The sequence below is a fragment of the Alosa sapidissima genome, chromosome 10 (genome assembly GCF_018492685.1).
Source record: "Alosa sapidissima isolate fAloSap1 chromosome 10, fAloSap1.pri, whole genome shotgun sequence".
Classification (NCBI taxonomy): domain Eukaryota; kingdom Metazoa; phylum Chordata; class Actinopteri; order Clupeiformes; family Clupeidae; genus Alosa; species Alosa sapidissima.
In genome coordinates, this window is record NC_055966.1 from 22,679,123 (window position 1) to 22,698,905 (window position 19,783).

At 43.5% G+C, this 19,783-nt stretch overlaps 2 protein-coding genes across 31 annotated transcripts in view; both read right to left on the reverse strand.

Moving 5' to 3' along the window:
• The window catches only part of macf1b (microtubule actin crosslinking factor 1b), a 43,398-nt gene extending 33,928 nt beyond the window's left edge, over positions 1-9,470 (reverse strand). Inside the window, exons 1-2 of one of the 3 annotated variants that reach the window (XM_042107830.1) lie at positions 9,397-9,470; positions 8,021-8,132 (exon numbers count right to left, since the gene is read on the reverse strand). The gene's annotated coding sequence lies outside the window, so the exon portion shown is untranslated. Of the gene's footprint in view, positions 1-373; positions 1,021-8,020; positions 8,133-9,396 lie in introns of those variants that run through there. The other 2 variants (XM_042107831.1, XM_042107829.1) reach the window with 2 other exon arrangements.
• Positions 9,471-11,095: 1,625 nt separating this feature from the next.
• plecb (plectin b) overlaps positions 11,096-19,783 on the reverse strand; it is a 148,742-nt gene continuing 140,054 nt past the window's right edge. For all 28 annotated transcript variants that reach the window (XM_042107811.1, XM_042107810.1, XM_042107809.1 and 25 more), the window contains 3 exons: positions 11,654-18,780; positions 11,296-11,391; positions 11,096-11,124 (listed from right to left, as the gene is read on the reverse strand). In XM_042107811.1, the coding sequence (XP_041963745.1) occupies positions 12,634-18,780 (6,147 nt within the window). In that variant the 3' untranslated portion in view covers positions 11,096-11,124; positions 11,296-11,391; positions 11,654-12,633. The remainder of the gene's footprint in view (positions 11,125-11,295; positions 11,392-11,653; positions 18,781-19,783) is intronic.

Sequence of the window (19,783 nt, forward strand, 5' to 3'; positions counted from 1 at the left end):
CTTTTGAAATTCTCCCTTTTCATCTCAGTTTTTAGAATCATTATTCAAATCTCATTCTAGCACACATCAACAACCTATAGATGAACACGGTCATCTAATAGCTATTTCTACAGGTAATCAATCATTCTCTCCCTTTGTCTCAAAGACAGTTTACTCACAACAGCCACACTCTGAAAACTAATGAGTGCAAAATTCCTGTGAACCGCGGCTCACATCCAATTCATTCCAGCAGCTCTCGAGGACAATGAGGCAGCCCTCCACATTGCATCGCTCTCCTGCTGCCTGCCTGCCTGCCTAGCTGTACAGACCCCACCAAACTTCAGCTCCAACTTTTGAATGAAAAGACGGGCGGTTTTGTGCGGTGTTTACTTACCCCCTGAGAATAGAGGAGAGAACAAATGGCTAACGGAAAAAATCCAGCGGCTCTTCATTCATCGTTTCAAAGAAGGAGAAGATGACGCGAGAAAAAGGAGAAAGAAGAGAATAATCCCCCAGTCCGGTTTGAGCATCTTTTTGGGTAGCTTTTTTTCTTCCTTGGAGCAAACTCCCAACACAAACACACATACACACACACACAATCTCAACCATGTATGTTTACACACCCCTTCATTCAAACAACCCCTTGCCTATACACACACACACACACACACACATACACCAGCTCAGATAACCCATGCTTCTCCGTTGCCCACAGTCACGGGGAAACAATGTCCCACTCTCCTTCCCATCGCTACGCCCCCCTCCTCCACTCCAACCGGCACTCCTCTCTTTCTCTCACTCTCTCTCTAACTCTCTCTCTCCTTTGTTGCTTCTCCTCCGATAGGCAAACTCCAGCCTCAAACGGGCTTATGATGATGAGAAACAACAATGAACTATATTCCCGTACATCCCAGTCTGCATGGTGTGCACCTGATCCATGGGAGAGGGTGCTGTTCGGATAACTCCATGACTCCTGCCCCGAGGGTTCGGCTGGTATGGCATTAACTCCCAGGCTCCAAGTGTGTGTATGTGTGTGTTGTGTGTTAGTCCAGTGTTGTGTGCCAGACAGTTAGACAGCAGAATCACCTCACCTCCTACTTTCCCCTCCCTCTGATAGCCCCTCCTCCTCCCCCACCTCCCCATTCACCTCCCCCTCCTCCTCCAAGATTCTCTTTTGGCGCAGAAACTCCATGCTGCTTCTTGAGAGAAAAAAGGGAAAGGGGTTGGGGGGGGGGGGGGGGTGGAGATGAGGATAGAGAGGCGGGAGGGGAGAGGGGAGAGGGGAGAGGGGAGGGAGAGCTTTCTAAAGACCCCCAGGCTGCCCCTGAACATTCACATGTTAAGTGACAGCTGCCTTCAAGTCCCTCTCTCTCGCTCACTCTTTCTCACACACACTCATACTCACATGGACTCTCTCTATCTCTCTCAAACACAACACACACACACACACACACACACATTGCCCTTTAATCACAGTGATAGTAGGGGCAAGGAAGTCCCCCACTCATGCACCCCCCTCTCCATACACACACTCACACACGCATACACACACACACACACCAACTCCATTCAAAGCCAGCACACTAGCCTTCACTGGCGCAACAAAGACGACTAATTACTGTAAAACATCTCCCATTACTTTTCAACTCACATTCAGACCCAAAATTGCCAGCGACACAAACAAAAGGCACCACAGGAGGAAGGAGACAGGCTCAGCCGGGGTTTTCCCTCTCATGGTCTCCTGGGAGAATCAGCAAATTATCATGAAACCACAATTTATCAGCCACTCTTTTTTAATTGTGAACTTTGAACTTCCATCTAACTCCGGGAGAGCGGGAAAACATCCTTTCTGTTGTTGTTGTTGTTGTTGTTGTTGTTGTTTTCAAGCCTAACTCTCCATCAATATGTGCTCTCAGGTTTCACTAATCCTGTTTTATATGTGTCTCATCAGGTCACTGCTTATTCTTGCCCGTGGTTCAGAGAGGGGGGTCAGATGGGAGGACTGGGTGTGTCGCTGGACGGGAACCAGCAGGTGTGGTGGAGGGAAGCAGGTGTCCCAGCAGCCCGAGGGCAGGTACACAGGTGGGTGACATCTCACTCCCAACACCCCCCCCCCCCTCCCCTCCTGACACTCCCCCAATAATCCACACCCATTGTCTCTTAAACGATGTGTCCATGTGGACTTGTCTGAGGCCTGTGTGACAAAATATATTGACCTGTCTCATAATATACTACCAAGGGAACATAGTCCCATATGTCTATTTGTGATACTGCAATGTGATTGACTAAGGCAATCTCATTCACTGGTGTTTGTGGTCTTTTCCTGTAAAGGAAAGCAGTGCCTGGTAGGTCAATGTTTTCACACAAACTCTTTCCCCAAGTTCTTTGAAGGGTGTCAATGTGTTTGTTTCCTCCAGTTTCCTGCCTATTTTCCATTGAAAGAAGGGGAGGTCTCTGACATTGGTGAAGAGACACCTGCTAAACCTTGAGAAATTGCAGAAAAAGTGAGATAGATAGATAGATAGATAGATAGAGAGATAGATAGAGAGACAGACGGGCAGTGAGAGGGCAACCAAAAAGACAAAGAAAGATGGATGACGACAGAGGAAAGATGAAGAGTGACTGGGTGTTAGAGTATATGCATCCATTTTATGATGATTAATTTGGCCGTGTGAGTCAGCAGGGGAGCTCAGTGACTCCCCTCTCTCTCAGCCTCCATCCCCCACCGTGGCCTCTATGCTTAGGGACCATAAACAACACAATGGGATGCAACCAAGGGACAAAAATGAAGTGACAATGCCTGTCACGGTGACTGTCCTGGGAAAGTGAATGCAAGTGGTGTGGCCCACGAAAGGTCAAGTTATTTAACCTTTGAGTCCTCCAGTGTTAGAGAGTGGGCATCCTTCTCTGTCTCTCTAAATTAAATTATGTTTATTTGTGTGACCTCCCACAATATATGCTTAGCACTGACAGTACAATTCATGATTGTAGATCCCATGTTTTTCATTTTTCTTTTCAGCTACAATTCTCAAATGTCAGCAACAAATGAATTAAAGTACTGTCAAAATATATTTGAATAGGAAAATATATATTTTTTAAATTCTCCACTCTGAGTTCATACACCCAACTAATAGCATTTCATCACTGACTACTGTACATGGAGACCGTTCGAGAAAACCCCTTCTGACTTGCTTGTATGTCCGTTGTGATTAGGGCCGATGTCTTTGGCTGTCTGACCGCCAAGTGGAGCTGAGCGGGATCCCCTCAATCCGTCTCTGGGAGCGCTTGGCACGGGAAAGGCACTGTGCCTGCCAAAAAAGCCCTGCTCTTAAAAACAAGACACCTGATCCCAGCTTTTCAGCAGCCCCTGCTCTCCTCCAAGAAATAATTGAATCGTTGCCTCTGCCTCACGGCACTCTCCAGCCCTCTATGGCCTGAAGCACGGCCTTTAGCGCCACACACACACACGCACACACACACAGACACACACACACACAGATACAGACACAAACACACACACACACACACACACACACACACACACACACACACACACACACACACACAGACACACACACAAATTCTTCACCCTCTATTTCTCTCTGCCTCTACTTGCCTGTGCTCACTCTCTCCTTCTCCTTCTTTCAGAGGTTCATTTACCCCCCGCCTCCGCCCTACTGCTTTGTGTGCCAAATCAGTGCAGTCCCAAAAATTCCTGACCTTGCAGAAAACACAAAATGTGCCAGTATGTTGCCAATATGTTTTTCCCGTTATCAAAGAGAATACATGAAGAAATAGTATGCAAGAATGAACTTGCCCTCAAGATCTAAACTGAAAGCTGTAGAGCCGACAGCATTAAATATGTATTACATGAAGCAGTTGCATGTGAGCTCACCGCTATACAGTGCCCATAATGCATTATGTTATATTAGCCCCACACAGCACTATCAGTCAGCCAGCCTCATCCTTCATGTAAACATTGAATCCAGGGCTGGGTTGGACTGGGAAGGGTTCGAGGATATGGGGGCGCAAGCATCAGGAGGAGACCAAATGGGGCACAAATTGGGCCCAAATTTGATCAAAGGCCCCATGTGCCTAAAGACCCGAGAGCAGCAAAGTGGATTAATGCTACAGGCGTGTCCAGCCCTCCCCTCCCCCATCATCCCTCTCTCTCTCTTTCTCTCTCTCCGTTTCTCTTCATCTCTCTCTCCCTCTCCTCTCCCCCAGCTTTTAAATTAAATAAAAGCTCAATGGCTGCTCCAGTACATGATAATTAGCACTTCCACAAGCACATCCTCTTTACTGAGGGAGTCACATGATGGAATCACAATCATTTATAGGTCATAGCTATAGAACTGCCATTGCTGCTTCACAAAATACTGCTATTTTACACTTGAGTTCACTTCCCAGAAAGAGAGTAGCTTGGGTGAATGGGAACAATGATAGGAGCCCTGCTGGGATGTATAGGGTCTGGGTACGTGTGAGTTGGCAAGAGGGGAGGAGGAGAGGAGAGGACAGGAGTGCAACAACTACAAATATCTTCCCTCTGATTCATCCTGTGCCAGTGAGAAAGCACAATGCAGAACCGTTTCTTTTATGTGAGAGATCTGCTCCAGACAGATGCTAGAGGTATGAGCTAGAAAAGAGAGAGCAGATGATGCATCATTTGTAGATATACTGATATACTGCAGTAAAGTTTGTGCTTTGTTCAATGGTGATAACAGCTACGGTATTGTGTGTGTGTGTGTGTGTGTGTGTGTGTGTGTGTGTGTGTGTGTGTGTGTGTGTGTGTCAGGTAAAGGGCTCAGTTGTCGCACACTAATTACACATCAACAGTGAGCAGGAGGTGGGAACTCAGGAGGCGTCTCTTCACTAATTGGCATAATTTGTCCCTGATATAATTGCTTTCAAATTACATGTACGCTGGCTGAGCCTTCAGATCCTCAACAGTAAAAGCACCCAGGCAGCTGGGCCGCCACCTCACCACTCACTCTCTTGTCTACTTCAAACACTCGTAATCCTCTGTTCCTTTGGCATCTATCTTCCCATTCAAAAGAAGGGGAAAAAACAAACACATACACTACACACACACATACTACAAAAAAAAACGTCTGTTGCCTTCCTAACATCAAAAGCCCCCCATCTCATACATACATACCCCCAGAGAGAGGGGAGGTGATGTTTACTCTTTTACCACACAGTGCCCAAGAAGAACACCAGTGGGGGTGGAGGTGTGTGTTAGTGTGTGTGTGTGTGTGTGTGGGGGGGGGGGCTGGGGAAGCCCTTCTCTCTCTCTCTCTCTCTCTCTCTCTCTCTCTCTCTCTCCCCAGTTCTCTTCCCATATGTCCATGTGACGAGGCTGTTTTCAGGTTATGTGTGCTGGGCTTATTTGAGATGCAGACTTTGTAGGTTGGAAACGGGAGACCTTTCAGAGTGAAGGACAGAGGCTACTCTTTATCCCACAGTGTCCCGTCAGAGGGGACGTCAAATGAGGAAGAGGCCCTTTTGGCCCAATTCTGTCCGTCTTTTAGCCACTGTGGTGGAGGACAGCTTTGTCTTCCCTAATGAATAAAGCAGCACATTTAAGATGAAGTGAAGGTTTGGTGTTTTGGGGGTTGGGATGAAGGGGGGGGGGGGGGGGGGTATAGGGGGAGACTAACATCATAGAAGAGGAATGTAACTTGTTTCTCACATCCAATCAAATAGTTTGCATTTGCACTGCAGTCTAAATAGTTCCGATTCTTTCCCCAAAATAGAACACGCGTGAATGAGATGAGGAGGCAAGTGAGGACACAGACTCCTTTCCTTTTCCGGTGGCAGGTGTACTTCCCCCACACTTTTGTGTTTGCCGTTGTTGGGTCGGGTTTGACTCATTGTTGGGGGATTGTGCGCACTAACGAGTCCCCCAGACTGTAACCATCAGCGAAGCAGACTGGGGGTATTAACATGACAAAAGCACGAGGCTAGAGTTAGCCTGGTGGATGCACAGGCTTGATAAAAGACAAGCCTCCTTTCACTCACTCTTTCTGGGGTAGGCAAGGGACACTTCCCCCTGTGAAGACTCCTCCACACTAAAGTATGTGGGTAGATCCCTACGAGTATCTATTAATGTGTATTCATGTATGTGCTTCCAAAATGCCAGGCACATTGTTAGATAACCAGCACTGTGTTCACCTGCAAAGTTAAAGAAAACACAAAAATATATGAAAACTGTTTCTCAAAGAAGGAATTGTTCCTGGACGGTTTACTCACTGCTTGCAATTTTAAAATCCGAATAATCCCCCCAAAAATAGAGAAAGAATATAAAACATGTGATTCACGTTTACTAACAGAATGAAGTACCAGTTGCACAATCTATTTCATTCTGAAATGAATGAAGTTTATTGCCCAGCTAACCGTCAAATCAATCAATACATTAAATAATTGAGCATCCTGTTCTTCAGTCAACCATGATCCTGCTCTGAAAAGAAATGTGTTCATTAGGAACAGTTATCTGATGACTTGGGAAATAGCTCAAATATGCCTATGACGAAAGCGATGATCTGTCTCACATTATAATAGCCCTGAGAACGCCACCATTACGGCATTGTAACTGAAGATGGTGACGCACACAAAAACACAGTCAATCAGGCCTTAAAAGAGTTGGGTTTATATTCCAGCCATTTGATACTTCATATTTATGTCTCTCTAAACATTATACTTTATTTTATTCTGTCTGTGCTTAAGAGCTTAAGCAATCTAATACACAGAAAATAACAACAATGGCGCTGTCTATTTTTGACATAATGGCACAAAAACAAACCCAGAGGAGGTTGTTGGTGGCGTAAATCACAGTGTTAGGTAACTGCTAAGTGGAGATAGACTGGGTGTTTACGACAAGGCCCATTGTGGTGCGGATCAGAGCGCTGCGTCTGTAAGATCCTATTTTTCTGGCTGGCCTCGTCCTCCCATCTGAGTCTAATGTGCTTTCAGCGTGCTCTCTCATGTGTGCAGGGGGGCCTCCAGCCCTGGGCACCTCCCCTGTCTCCACGTCCACCCGCGCACTGCACAAAAGGAGCCTGCCTGCCTAACCCCCTTTTCCCCAAAGGAGCTGCTTCTCTCTCTCTCTCTCTCTCGCTCTCTCTCATTCTCTCTCTGTCTCACTCTCTCACTCGCTGTCACCACCCCCACTTGTCTCTGTCCCTAATTCTCTTTCTCTCTCAATCTCTCTCTCCTCTCTCTCTCTCATTCTCACTCTCTCTCATTCTCCATCACACTCACTCTCTCCTCTGCGTTGTACTCTCTTTGTCATCACCCTGTTGTTCCCTTTTTTCTCTCTCTCTCTGTCTCTCTCTGTCTCTCTCTCTCTCTGTCTCTCTCTCTCTTTCCCTCTCTCCCTCTCTTGCCAGATCTCCTGGGGTCTGGTGGCAGCGTTTACAGCTTTTGAGAAAAGACCTTCATGCTCCCCAGAGCCTAAAACATATTCGACCGATGCTTCCCCTTGCACCATGGGGACAGCGGGTCACAAAAAGAGGACGTTAGTTCAAATCACGGGCTTTGGTTTTATGTCTTTTCGCATCTGTCGCTGGCAAACTCAACCCAAACAATCACGATAAAACAAAAGCACACGTCATCGAGACAGTTGGCATTTTGACTGTGGATCCTGGGAGCCTGGGTGTTGTTCCAGCTCAAATTTCTCTCCTCAGTTTTATTCCTCAATGTTGACTGCAAAGAATTGTTAAGAGACAGCCGCGTGGCTGTTATGTCTTCAGACTTGTAAAACATAGATAAAACAAAATTCAGGCATGAAGCCAAGACAGAAATGAGTCTTCCAAGGATCTTCGATGAAAGTACAACTTAGAGAGCCTTGTTTTCTCTTTTACTAGGATTGTACTACTCACCAGCAAATCAGCTCACACTCCAGCAGAGCTTTCCCCTACTGTAAATGCTTTGTTGTCTCAAACACAATAAAGAATATGACACTGGCAACTCAAAAGAGGGCAAATGGAAGTGGAACAGATGAATGAGACGGGATGCTGGGAGCTTTCCCAGGGAGACTTACAGCTGGATCCAGTGGGGGAAGCCTCATCTCCATGGTCTTCAGCCAGTGCCGCAGTGCCTTGATCTGACCCCGGAACTCCCATTGCCACTGGCTCCAGTGCTCGGGGTCAACCCTGAGGGAGAACACACGCATACACACACAAACACACGAGGACACACACACACACACACACACACACACACACACACACACACAGAGACAGCTCAGACAGCTCTATCTATCTGCTGGGCGTCCGCCCACCCACTATTGTCTAAAGAGGGATCAATCATTTGGTCAACACAGTGCTGCTCCTCTGAGGCAGAAGTGTTTTTCAGGTCTTCTTGTTTTAAAAACATCTGATTGATCTCCTGAACTTTAGATATCTACTGTGCATCATATATATATATATATATATATATATATATATATATATATATATATATATATATACATACTGTACATATCTCAACAGTTATTAGGACCATGGCTAGGTGGAACTCATACTATGTAATTTAATGATTTGATGTAAAGTAGGGGCAGTGCCAGACCCACATACAATGTTTATCCCCGGAAACAAGAAATACTATTTTCTGACTGGCAGAAAAGCTGGAGGGAATTCCACCCTGCTTCAAGTTGTGGAATTCTTTGCCTCTGCCTCGTCCATTAATTCTGTGTATTTGGACACCTTGACGGCCGTTATCCCTCACATATCTGAATGTTATAGGCTGTCAGTTAGAGTCAGTGACTTAGCCTTTGTTGCATGTATAATCATTTTAGTGACTGGTGAGATGGATTTCCGCTTTCTGAACATTCACTAGTGCACTATATAGTGAATAACAGCGGTTATAGCGGTTATTCACTGTTCTATGTGTAGTGAATGAGTGACTGATAGATAGATAGATAGATACTTTATTGATCCCCAGGGGAAATTCAAGAAAGAAGACTGTTTCGAAATGCAAGCAGTCTTTTTCCATTTAGTGTACAAGGAAATAAACAGACACCAGAGAGTGAACACTGGCCCATCAGCTCATTGCAACACCAGGGTGCCTGTCACTGAATTACCTTTAGACACTCTTATGCCCCTTAATTAATAAAGAAAACAAATTTAATCATTCACATTTTCAAATTTTAACATCAGGTTTTGAGAAGTGGGCCTATAGTAACTGTAATTATTATCATAACAAATTGTCCTTGTGTTGAAGAAACACATTAAATATGTGTTACAGTGTCATGTGAGTTACTCATTAGATCCTGTCCTTTGATTGTCATAAGGACATGAGGCCAACTTCCTTTACTGTCAGGTTTGTTTTGCCTCTGGTCAACAGGAGGTGAAATTCAAATCTGCAATGGAACTATACAAGTTCCTTTAATATGAGTAGTCTACAGGCAACCATTACCCAGATCGTTTTCCTGGAGGTGGAACAGTTCCAGGAATTATATCACTGTCTTCCTGAAACAAACAGACAAGGAAAAGTAGGAATGCATTTCATGATTACATCATTATTTTGTCTATCGTCTATCTATTGTTTTTGTGTCAATTGTATCAAAGGTTTCATAAAAACAACTCTCAAACCAGATGATTATGCTGAAGAACTTGATTAAATCAGGCAATATGATATGAGCTAAGGCATGTGCTATCAGCTCCACCTACTCATGTATGTACTTCATATAAGTATAACAATATTTTGACCCTTCTGTAAAGTATTTCTAAACAATGCAGACTCCTACATGTACAGTACCTCTCTCCCCATACTCTGCAGTGAATGGGAAAGAGGTGTACTATTGTCTGGATTCAGTAGCCCAAGGTGACCAGTCGCAGCATATCCCTGAGGTACATCTGTAAACTGGACTAGTTGCCTCCTCTGCTTCACTGTCTATGACAAAGATATTAAGTGGAACCTCAAATGCAAGTGTCTCTATATCATTGTACAGTTGACTGCTTTCCTGTATTTATGCACAAGGAAAGGGTCAAAATGAGAATTAATAATTTAACATAATAAAGATGTAACAATTTCAGTAAATGTAACAACATTGCCCTCTTGAGGTGCAATGAATATTTGCAGTTGCTATATTTTTGACCTATGTGTGTAGCCTATGGTGTCTTATTATAGGAAAGACATTTTGAATGGACTATATCAAATCAAATGTAACTGTGAATATAAAAATTCACATTCATTCCTATATTAATATCGCATGATATATGGATATTTATGTCTTGATGAAGAAAATGAAAAAAGAAAGATGACATTTTTTTTATCATAGTTTATTTACATTAGTGTTGTTTTCAAAGATGCACCCAGTTTCAATCCCTGTCAAGGCACTCCCATCTCGTTATAGGCAAAACCAACTTGTTAGTGGATTGCATACAAGTTTACATTTTCCATTTTACATCAAAAATAGTAGTGATATTTTTTGCTAAGCATTTTGAAAATCTATTCATCATTCAGTTTGTCCATATATTTGTAACCAAGTTAGTAAAACATGCAAAGCAAAAATATATATATTACAGTAAATGATAAAAAAATATGATGGAAAAATGGAAATAAAACAGGATTTACACAAGTCAAGTATTTTCAAAAATAAAGAAAAGAACAATGTATAGGATTTTGCAGAGAGCAGAGAAAGCAACTTAAAAGAAACATTTCATGGGAAATAAAAATAAAAACATGGACTAATGAAATGCATGTAAGCAGGGATTGAAGAATACATTCAGTTGTTTATTTGTATGGTAGTGTTTAGTACACTGGGTAGATTTTTTCCAGGTTTTAAATCTTAACAATACAGCAGCTTTTAGAGATTGGTGACTGCAGGTTAGTTAAAATCATTCTAAATTCGCATTGCTGAAAAGTACATTCATAAGATCATGTCAGCCATACTCTAAGTTTTAGACAAAGACTATTCTTAGTTATAACAAATACATAGGAGAATATCCTATTTGTCCAAAGGAGCTAAACATTGGATGAAATGGTGTGTAGATGTTGTCTTGATGTGAGAGCCAGAATGTATTAAGTCCAGTGCACAGTTCATGGTATGTATCTCAGGAAGATGTCAGCGTTACTCTAGCCTTTATTCAAACCTCGCAAGAGGAGATGTTTGTGGGTGAAGAGAGGTGCTTGACTGCAGATCTAAAATAAAAAAAGGCCAAAGTATAAATGAAAAACAATGAAAACAAATGCCAAAACAAATCAAAGAGTGTCTTTTGTCATATTTAAACAATGGTGTAAATCAGATGGGAACTGAAAAGATGTTTGTGATGGCATTAATGGCAGTAAACACTGTATATCAAATTATCATACCTGAGGAGCAGATGTTGTTGGCTGTGGATGAATGTCATCCCAGACAGAGTAAGCACCACCTTCTTCCTTCACAGGACATCTGTTTGGAAAAGACTTCTATTGTAAAAGAAAGCAGAGAAGAGAGTTGTTGTTTATTAAGTATTTCTTCTTCATTCTGAAATTGAGCACTCAATTCTGGCAGATATGCAGAAAGAGAGAGGAGAGAGAGTAAAGAATTAAAAGGTAAAAAGGACATTTAAATAATGTGAAATTACTTCCAAAATATTTAATGAGTAGAGACTGTCCTTTAGAGCAGAGAAGTGGGGAAAGTGTGAAGAGGACAGCCAGCCATACCCAAATTCACCCAAGTTTAACTTACAGGTAAAGAAAACCAGTCCATGAACTCTCCAGGTAATGTGAAGCTGGGTGTGACTTCTGACATCTTCTTGGGACAGTAGGCCATGGGGGGGGGGGGGGGGTTGACTAAGTTGAGCTTGAGTGTTGGTGTAAGGACTTATTGTTGTTGCACTTTTATCATAATGGAGGACACTAGACATCATTGACTGGCTCAAAATTTATTAGGGTTGTCTTTTGGGAATGTCTGAATCCATGTGGACAGGATGTTTGGTGCTTCTTTATTACAGCTGAGCTGGAATTGCCCGCCAAACAAAAAAAAAAATATTGCCGCTTTCATTGTTGCCCTCCAGTGTCCAAGCTAATAGTGTTTTTTTTCCATATGCTGCCCTTTAGTAAGTTAGCCAATTGATCTTGATTACTTTGATGGCTAACATCTTCGTCTTAATACAATTGCTTTAACAGATATCTATACACATACTGGACTTAGAATTATAGCCATATATATAGTTTTTGAATCTGGTAACATAAATTCTCTATCTATCTTGGCATATCTTTTGAAGTTTTCTCCAGACAAAAAAAAAAAACAGTAAAAACAATTAAAAACATTGCAAGTAGAAATGTAAAATATTTAAAAACAACTAGCCTCAATGACAACTGCTCTATAAAAATAGTTGTCATTCAATCAAAAATTCAATGTTTTTTTTAAAATACTACCCTATTCAATATTATATATATGAAACTGCAGGAAAAAATAGATAAAAAAATAATAACCTATTAAGGCCGGACAGGTATTGTATGCATAGTTTTAGCATCCATACTACGTGGAGTTGGAGCTCAACAATCCAAAGTTTTTTCTAAAAAAATGGTAGTTTTCGGAATGCAATTTCCTAAAGCAACCACATGCAAAGCTGAATAAATAAGTCTTTGTTGTCTTCCTTTTTAGATATCTTTCTTTCCTATTTTAAGCCACTGAGGTGTGAAGCTCCTACTGTTGTGAAGGAGCTAATATCTTCGGCCATAGCTGGAGGATGAGAATGTGGATGAGGATGAGGAGAAGGACATGCCAGCGAACAGTGAAGAACCAGTGGCATCAAAGCTGCCTCTTCTTGAGCCAGATCTGGACCCTGTCCTTGAGCCAGTGCGAGAGCCAGAGGCAGACCCAGCACCACTGACGTTGTAAGGGCTGTACAGGCCTTTGCTAGACTGAGAGGAGGCTTCCAGAAGTCGTAAGCCTGATCCTTCCTCAATCATACTTCTGTCCATGGCATCTTTATAAGAAATCTTGAGTTTGGTTTTAGGGCAGGTCAGGTATTTGGCGTAGGCACTTACGTCTCTTAGCTTTTGGGCAGTGCGAGCATCAATGCTACCTTTTTTGATGCCCTCTTCTAGAGAAACTCTTTCCTCAACATCTGGTTCTATGAGACCACCAGTGAGGTATTGCACTTCCAGGAAACGCTGACCAGCTTCATAATACAGCCAACCTTTCTTGAGGGCTTGGGAGGCAGACATCCTTACTTTGGTTCTAGGGTCCTCAAATCCATTGAAGGCTTTCTGAGCCAGGTTTAACCTGTCAACCATTAACTTATCAACAAGACCCTTTTCAGTTGCATCAGCGACAGAGAATTTCTCCCCTGTTGCAGGGTCAATTATGCCTCCAGTGCAAGCCTGTGCCTCTAGCAGTCTCTGGCCAGTGATGTTGTCAACTAGATTCCTGTGCATGGCCTCAGTGACTGACACTTTCTCTAAAGTATCAGTGTCAAGAATTCCAGCCACTGGCACAGTCACTTCAGTTGGATCATTCCAAATGGTGGCCGGAGTTCTGATTGAGGGCAGAGGGCTCATGGGATATGAAGAAGTTGATCCGAATGAGGAGGATCGGGAACGGAAGCCACCCATATTTCCAGACAGCATGTCAGCAAATTCAGTGATGGGCAAGTGTCCAGAGCGGTACTGATCCAGAGAAGACTGGTCAATGAGACCTCGAGCAATGGCATCATCAATATCATATTGTCGGCCTGATCTCCTGTCAATGATGATAGACTTCACACTACCGTCAGATGTAGTAGTAGTAATCTCTTCCCACTCACATTCCTGCTCTGCCAACTCCAGGTAGGTCTGATGGTCAATGAGCCCTTTGCGGTATGCTTCGTAAACAGTCATCTCTTTGCCAGTCTCTGGGTCCACAATGACCACTCTGCGCTTGCGCACAGAGGACTTTGAAGACGTTTTCCTTTCTCGTTTCTTCTCCTTCAGCAGCAGGAGCACAAGACCAGTGTCTGGATCTGTAATGCATCTTTCCATCAGCTGTAGGTAAGTCAAATTCTCTTCAGTGTTGGGATCAAAGAATCCCTTGGTGTCATCAGATGGGTCAGAGAGGATCTCATTCATTTCCTCATCAAAGAAGCCACGTTTGTAAGCCACCTCTACGGGCAAACGGTGACTCTCCTCTGGATCAATGATTCCTCCCGTGGCAATCTGGGCTTCAAGGAGACGGATGCCATGATCTTTGAGGATGAGGCCTTTCTGCATGGCCTGGAAGAGAGAGATGGTCTTGCCTGAGTAAGGATCTCTGTAGCCTGTCACAGCCCGTTCTGCGGACAGAAGCTTGTCTTTAAATTCTGGACCCACAATGCCCATCCTCACAGCCTCATTGACTGTCAGCTTAAGGTTCTTGATTGGGTCAATCACATAACCTGTTGCGGCTTGGGCCTCAAGCAGCTCAAAAGCTGTGCCTGGTCTGATCATATTCTTCTTCATAGCTTGGTAGATAGAGAGACGCTCTCTGTTGGTCTCCACATACACTCCAGCAATACAACTTGCACCTTGAAGATACTTTTGGAGTCTTTTGCTGACTTCCTCCACAGTCACTAGACCTTCATTCAACTCTGTGACAGTCTGCTGGTCAATGATCTGTGAGCGGAAGAGCTCCTCCATGGTGATCTGTTTTCTAAGACCCTTGAACATCAGCCTCCTGTCTGCAAGTGAGAGGAAACGCAGGCCAGTTACAGGATCAACCTTACATCTCTTGAGCAGCTGCGCATATGACATCCCTTCTTCTGTCAGGGGGTCTACATATCCCTTCACCTCATCAGACAGCCTCTCCATGGTCTCTCTGATTATGTATCCACGGTGCGTAGCAACATCTGATGGAAGGTGGAAGTGGAATTCAGGGTCCATAATGCCCCCTGTGGCTGTTTGGGCCTCAAGAAGTTTTAGAGCATATTCCTCAGGGACAAGGTTCTTTTTCATTGCTTGGAAGAGAGAGATGATCTTGCCACTGTATGGGTCTCTGTAACCAGTAACTGCCCTTTCAGCAGAGAGAAGTCTGTCGTGGATCTCTGGGCCAACTACACCTTTACGGACAGCCTCATCAACGGTGAGCATCTCATTTTTGACAGGGTCAATAATGAATCCAGTTGCAGCCTGAGCCTCCAAAAGAGTCATGGCTACTTCAGACTTCATTAGGCCCCTCTTCATTGCCTCGTAAATGCCAATCTTGTTATTAGAGTCTGTCATGACACCAGCAACACAGCCTGTGCCAAACAAATATTTCTTTACACTCTGCATCTCCATGACCTCTCGGATGTTCTTCTTCTCTTGTTTGAGCAGATTGTAGATTTCTTGGTCAATAATGCGAGCACTGTAGAGCTCATCAATGGTAATTCGGCGTCTAATTGTGTTACATGTTTTGATGTTCTCCCCTCGGATGATCTCTCTCTGTTCCATGATCTCAATGATGATGATTATCATGCGTTCTTTAGTTATGTGGCCAGATCGGTATTCGTCCATGAGTTTTGCCCTTTCTGACTCTGGGAGCAGATTTGAGTTCATGATATCCCAAAGGGACGTAGGCTGGTCTCCAAAGCCTTCAATTGGAAGGTCAACCTGGGTGCCGGCTAGGTCATGCTGGGTCTGCTCCTCAGTGTACAGGTATGTCTTTTCAACTATTGTTGGTGATTGTGGCTTGGAGAGAGTCAAGAGACAAAGTCCTGTGTCTGGGTCACGCATGCATTTATCTTTCAGCTGCTTGTATGACACATTATCATCTGTTGTGGGGTCAGAGAACCTCTTGTTGTCATCTGAGACTTCAGAGAGAGTGTTGGCCATTTCTTTACTGAAGAATCCACGCTGGATTGCGGCATCATTTGGCAGACGGTGGCTGTTCACTGGATCAATTATTCCACCAGTGACCATCTGTGCCTCCAGGAGGGGCATTGCTTGGTCCTTTGGAATTAGATCCTTCTGCATGGCTTCATAGAGGGTGATTTTGTTTCCAGTGTATGGGTCTTTGTAACCTGTGACTGCCTTTTCAGCAGAGAGCAGTTTCTCATGAAGCTCTGGGCCGACAAGGCCTGATTTTACAGCTTCATCTACAGTCAAAAACTGATTTTTCCGTGGGTCTACAAGGAATCCTGTGGCTACCTGAGCTTCAAGCAGTGCCACACCAGTGGTCTGTCTAAGAAGCTTATTCTTCATTGCTTGGTATATGCTGAGCTTCTCTTTAGTCTGATCGTTATAGATACCAGCGATGCTGTCTGAACCTTGTAGATATTTATTGATGGATTTATCTTTGCTAACTTCTGCTGCAGTCTTCTTGCCTTGATTGACTGCATCAAATGTAGCTTTGTCAATAATCTTAGCATCAAGCAGTGACTTTGCTGGTGCTGTAGTTCTGAGTCCTTCAAAGTTGCCTTTCTCCTGTTTCTTGGCCTCTTTTTCATTAACGACTGTGATCACAATCTTTATGATTCTTTCAATTGTGATTTTTCCAGATCTGTACTGTCTGATCAGATCTTCCCTTTGTTCATCTGTAAGATATTCCGAATTAAGCATTTCCCAGATAGTGACCTTTCTGCCTTTGAATGGGCCACTGTCAACCTCCATTGTAGCCTGGCTCATGGCATCTTTGGTCTGTGACTCTGTGTATTTGTGTTCCTCCTTTGAGTTGATAGCTTCATCAGACAGAGGCAGAAGTTGAAGGCCAGTCTTTTTGTCTGTGACACATCTCTTGTGGAGTTGCCGGTATGTGACATTCTCTTGAGTGTTGGGGTCATAGAAGCCTTTGATATCAGCTGTTGGACTGCTCAGGAGTTTGTTTGTTTGATCATCAAAGTATCCCCGTTTGCAGGCCACATCATGGGGAATGCGATGACTCTTCACTGGGTCAATAATACCTCCTGTTGTCATCTGTGCATCAAGAAGTCTGATTCCCTGATCTTTATTAATGAGGTCCTTTTTCATTGCTTCAAACAAAGACACAGCCTTGCCAGAGTAAGGATCTTTGTAGCCGGTGACAGCTCTTTCAGCAGACAACAGTTTTTCATGAAGTTCTGGACCAACTAAACCTGCCTTAACAGCCTCATCTACTGTGTACTTCTGATTATTGAGAGGGTCAATCATGAATCCAGTTGCAGCCTGTGCTTCCAGTAGATTCAAAGCATGAGTGGGCCTGATCACATCCTGCTTCAAGGCTTGGTATAAGGACAGTGTTTCTTTAGTTGAGTCAATAACTACACCAGCAATGCAGTTGGTGCCTTTCAAAGACTTGTGAACATGATCCATTTCAGACACTTCCTTGACTGTTTTATTGCCTTTGTGAAGTTTGTTGTAAAGGTCTTTGTCAATGATTTTGGACTCCAAGAGCTCAGCAGCGGGGACAGGTGCTCTCAAACCTTCAAAGGTAATTTCATTCTTTTTCTCTTTCTCTTCAGCAACAGTTATAACAATCTTAATAATTTTCTCAATTGTGATTTTCCCAGTCTTGTACTGGCGGATGAGATCCTTTCTCTGGTCCTCTGTGAAGTACTCTGAGTTGATGATTTCCCAGATTGTGACAGTTTTTCCCTTGAACTTTCCAAAAGGCACAGAGACATTTGTTTTGCTGAACACATCCTGTGTTTCTTCATCTGTGTATGTTCTTGCACTGAGAGCAGCATCCTCTGAGATGGGCAGGAGTAGCAACCCTGTCTCAGGGTCTTTAGTACATCTTTCAATCAACTGTTTGTAGGTGAGGTTTTCCTGGGTATTTGGGTCAAAGAATCCTTTGGTGTCGTCTGTGGGCTTGTCCAGGATTTTGTTGGTGTCTGCATCCAAATAGCCCTGTTGGTAGGCAGTTTCATTTGACACACGGTGACTGTGGACTGGGTCTATGATTCCTCCTGTTGCCATCTGGGCATCAAGTAGTCTGATGGCCTCACTCTCCCCAATAAGACCCTTCTTCATGGCCTCAAAGGTTGAAATCTTTCCACCTGTGTAAGGATCTTTGTATCCGCTGACAGCTCTTTCAGCAGAGAGCAATTTGTTGTGCAATTCTGGACCTACGACTCCCTCTTTCACTGCTTCATTGACTGTGAGATTTGTGTTCTTGATGGGGTCAACTATAAAGCCTGATGCTGCTTGTGCTTCTAGTAGAATTAAGCCAGTGCTTTGGGCAATTTTAATGTCTTTCATGGCTTGATAGATGGACATCTTTTGGTTTGGATGAACAAGGAGGCCAGCAATGCAGTCATTTCCCTTGAGAACAGTCTTGAGTTTGTCTGTTTGGCTCAGGTTCTGCACAGTGGTTTTACCCTTCTTCAATTTATCAAACTCTTTCTTACTCAGAAGTCCAACATCAAAGAGTCTACTTGCAGGTACCTTCTCCCGAAGGCCATCAAATGAAAGAGGAGACTCCCCATTTCTGCTGTCAACATCATCTGTGCCTTGACCATTGAGGACTTTCCTTTCTGCTTCTGTTTGAATCTGGATCTCACGGGTAACAGTTGCCTCTTCAAGTAGCTGCAGCTTTTCACGCAGCTTCTTGTTTTCATCTTCAAGCATTTTTTCTTGCTCTAGCTTCTTCTTGGCAAGTTCCTGCATCTCCTTCTGCTTATTGAGCATCTCCTGCTCTGCCTCCTGCTGTTTCTTGAGGGCAGCATCCATGGTGGCCTTGAGCTTGTTCTTCTCCTCCTCCATCTGCTTCCTCTGCTGTTCCTGCTCATCTTTGAGAGCCTTTGCCTTTTTGACCTCCTCTTCAAACTGGCTCTCTAGCCTCTTCTTCTCATCTTCAATGAGCTTCTCTTTTTTAAGCAGTTCCTCTTTCTCAGCGATGAAAGTCTGCTGAAGGAGTGTCTTCTCCTGAATCATCTGCTCCTGTTGGGCACTTGCACTCTGAGGTAAAAGAGAAAGAGAGTAAAATGAGTGACATGATGGTGTTGATCCTTACAAAGAAAATAACTCAAAACAAATACATATGAATAGTTTCACAATCAGGGTTGGCGCTTTCATTTAATCGCTTTGGACAAAAGCATCTGGCAAATACCATAACCACAATCTACTGAGGGGTCTTATGGTACCTGGCCATACTGGTCATACTGGAGGTGTGTTGGAGTCTAAAAATAAATTGAAATTTTCACCGTCAGTATAACAGCCTGGCTATACCATGTGTGCAACTGATGCGCTCTGTCCGCAGAGCATAAAAATAGTTTTAGAAGACTGGTCTAATTTATTTGAATGTATGTGCCACTATCACATCTGGTGTAGCCAGTTCCATTGATAATAGTGGAGGCTAACTGTTGCAGCATACGCTCTGCAAATGTAACACTGTTGTGTTGCCTGTAAAGTTACATATTTTTATAAAATATTTGGAGTGCTTATTACAGCATTGCTCCTTTAGGTTAACACTATCTAAATAAAACCAGTTAAAGGAGAATTCCGGGGTGATATTGACCTAAAGTGTGTTGAAACATGATACCGAGTGTGAACGTACAGTATGTCTCATAGCTCATATCGGCTTGTCCCCTACACTCAGAAATCTGGCGCTAGTTAGCCAATGCTACCAATAGTTTTTCGATGGGGGTGCCTCGGGCATTCTCGGGAATTCTCCTTTAAGTAAGTTGTATATATTGGTGTTTTTATAGCACATTTATAGAGTGAATAATTGAAAGGGAGGAATACAGACAAGTCACAAGGTAATAAAGGTTTGGCTGTTGTTTGAGATGCTAACTTAGTTATGGTTTACTAGTTACATTGCTAGCTCAACCTAATCAAACATAAATGTTATGTAATGTTAAAGGTGTTCAACAGTGTTCGAATTATACCGTGAGCTTCGGGGGGTACCGCTATTTTGACTGGTGACGTCACTCTCTCTTTTATATAGGCTTACACACATGAT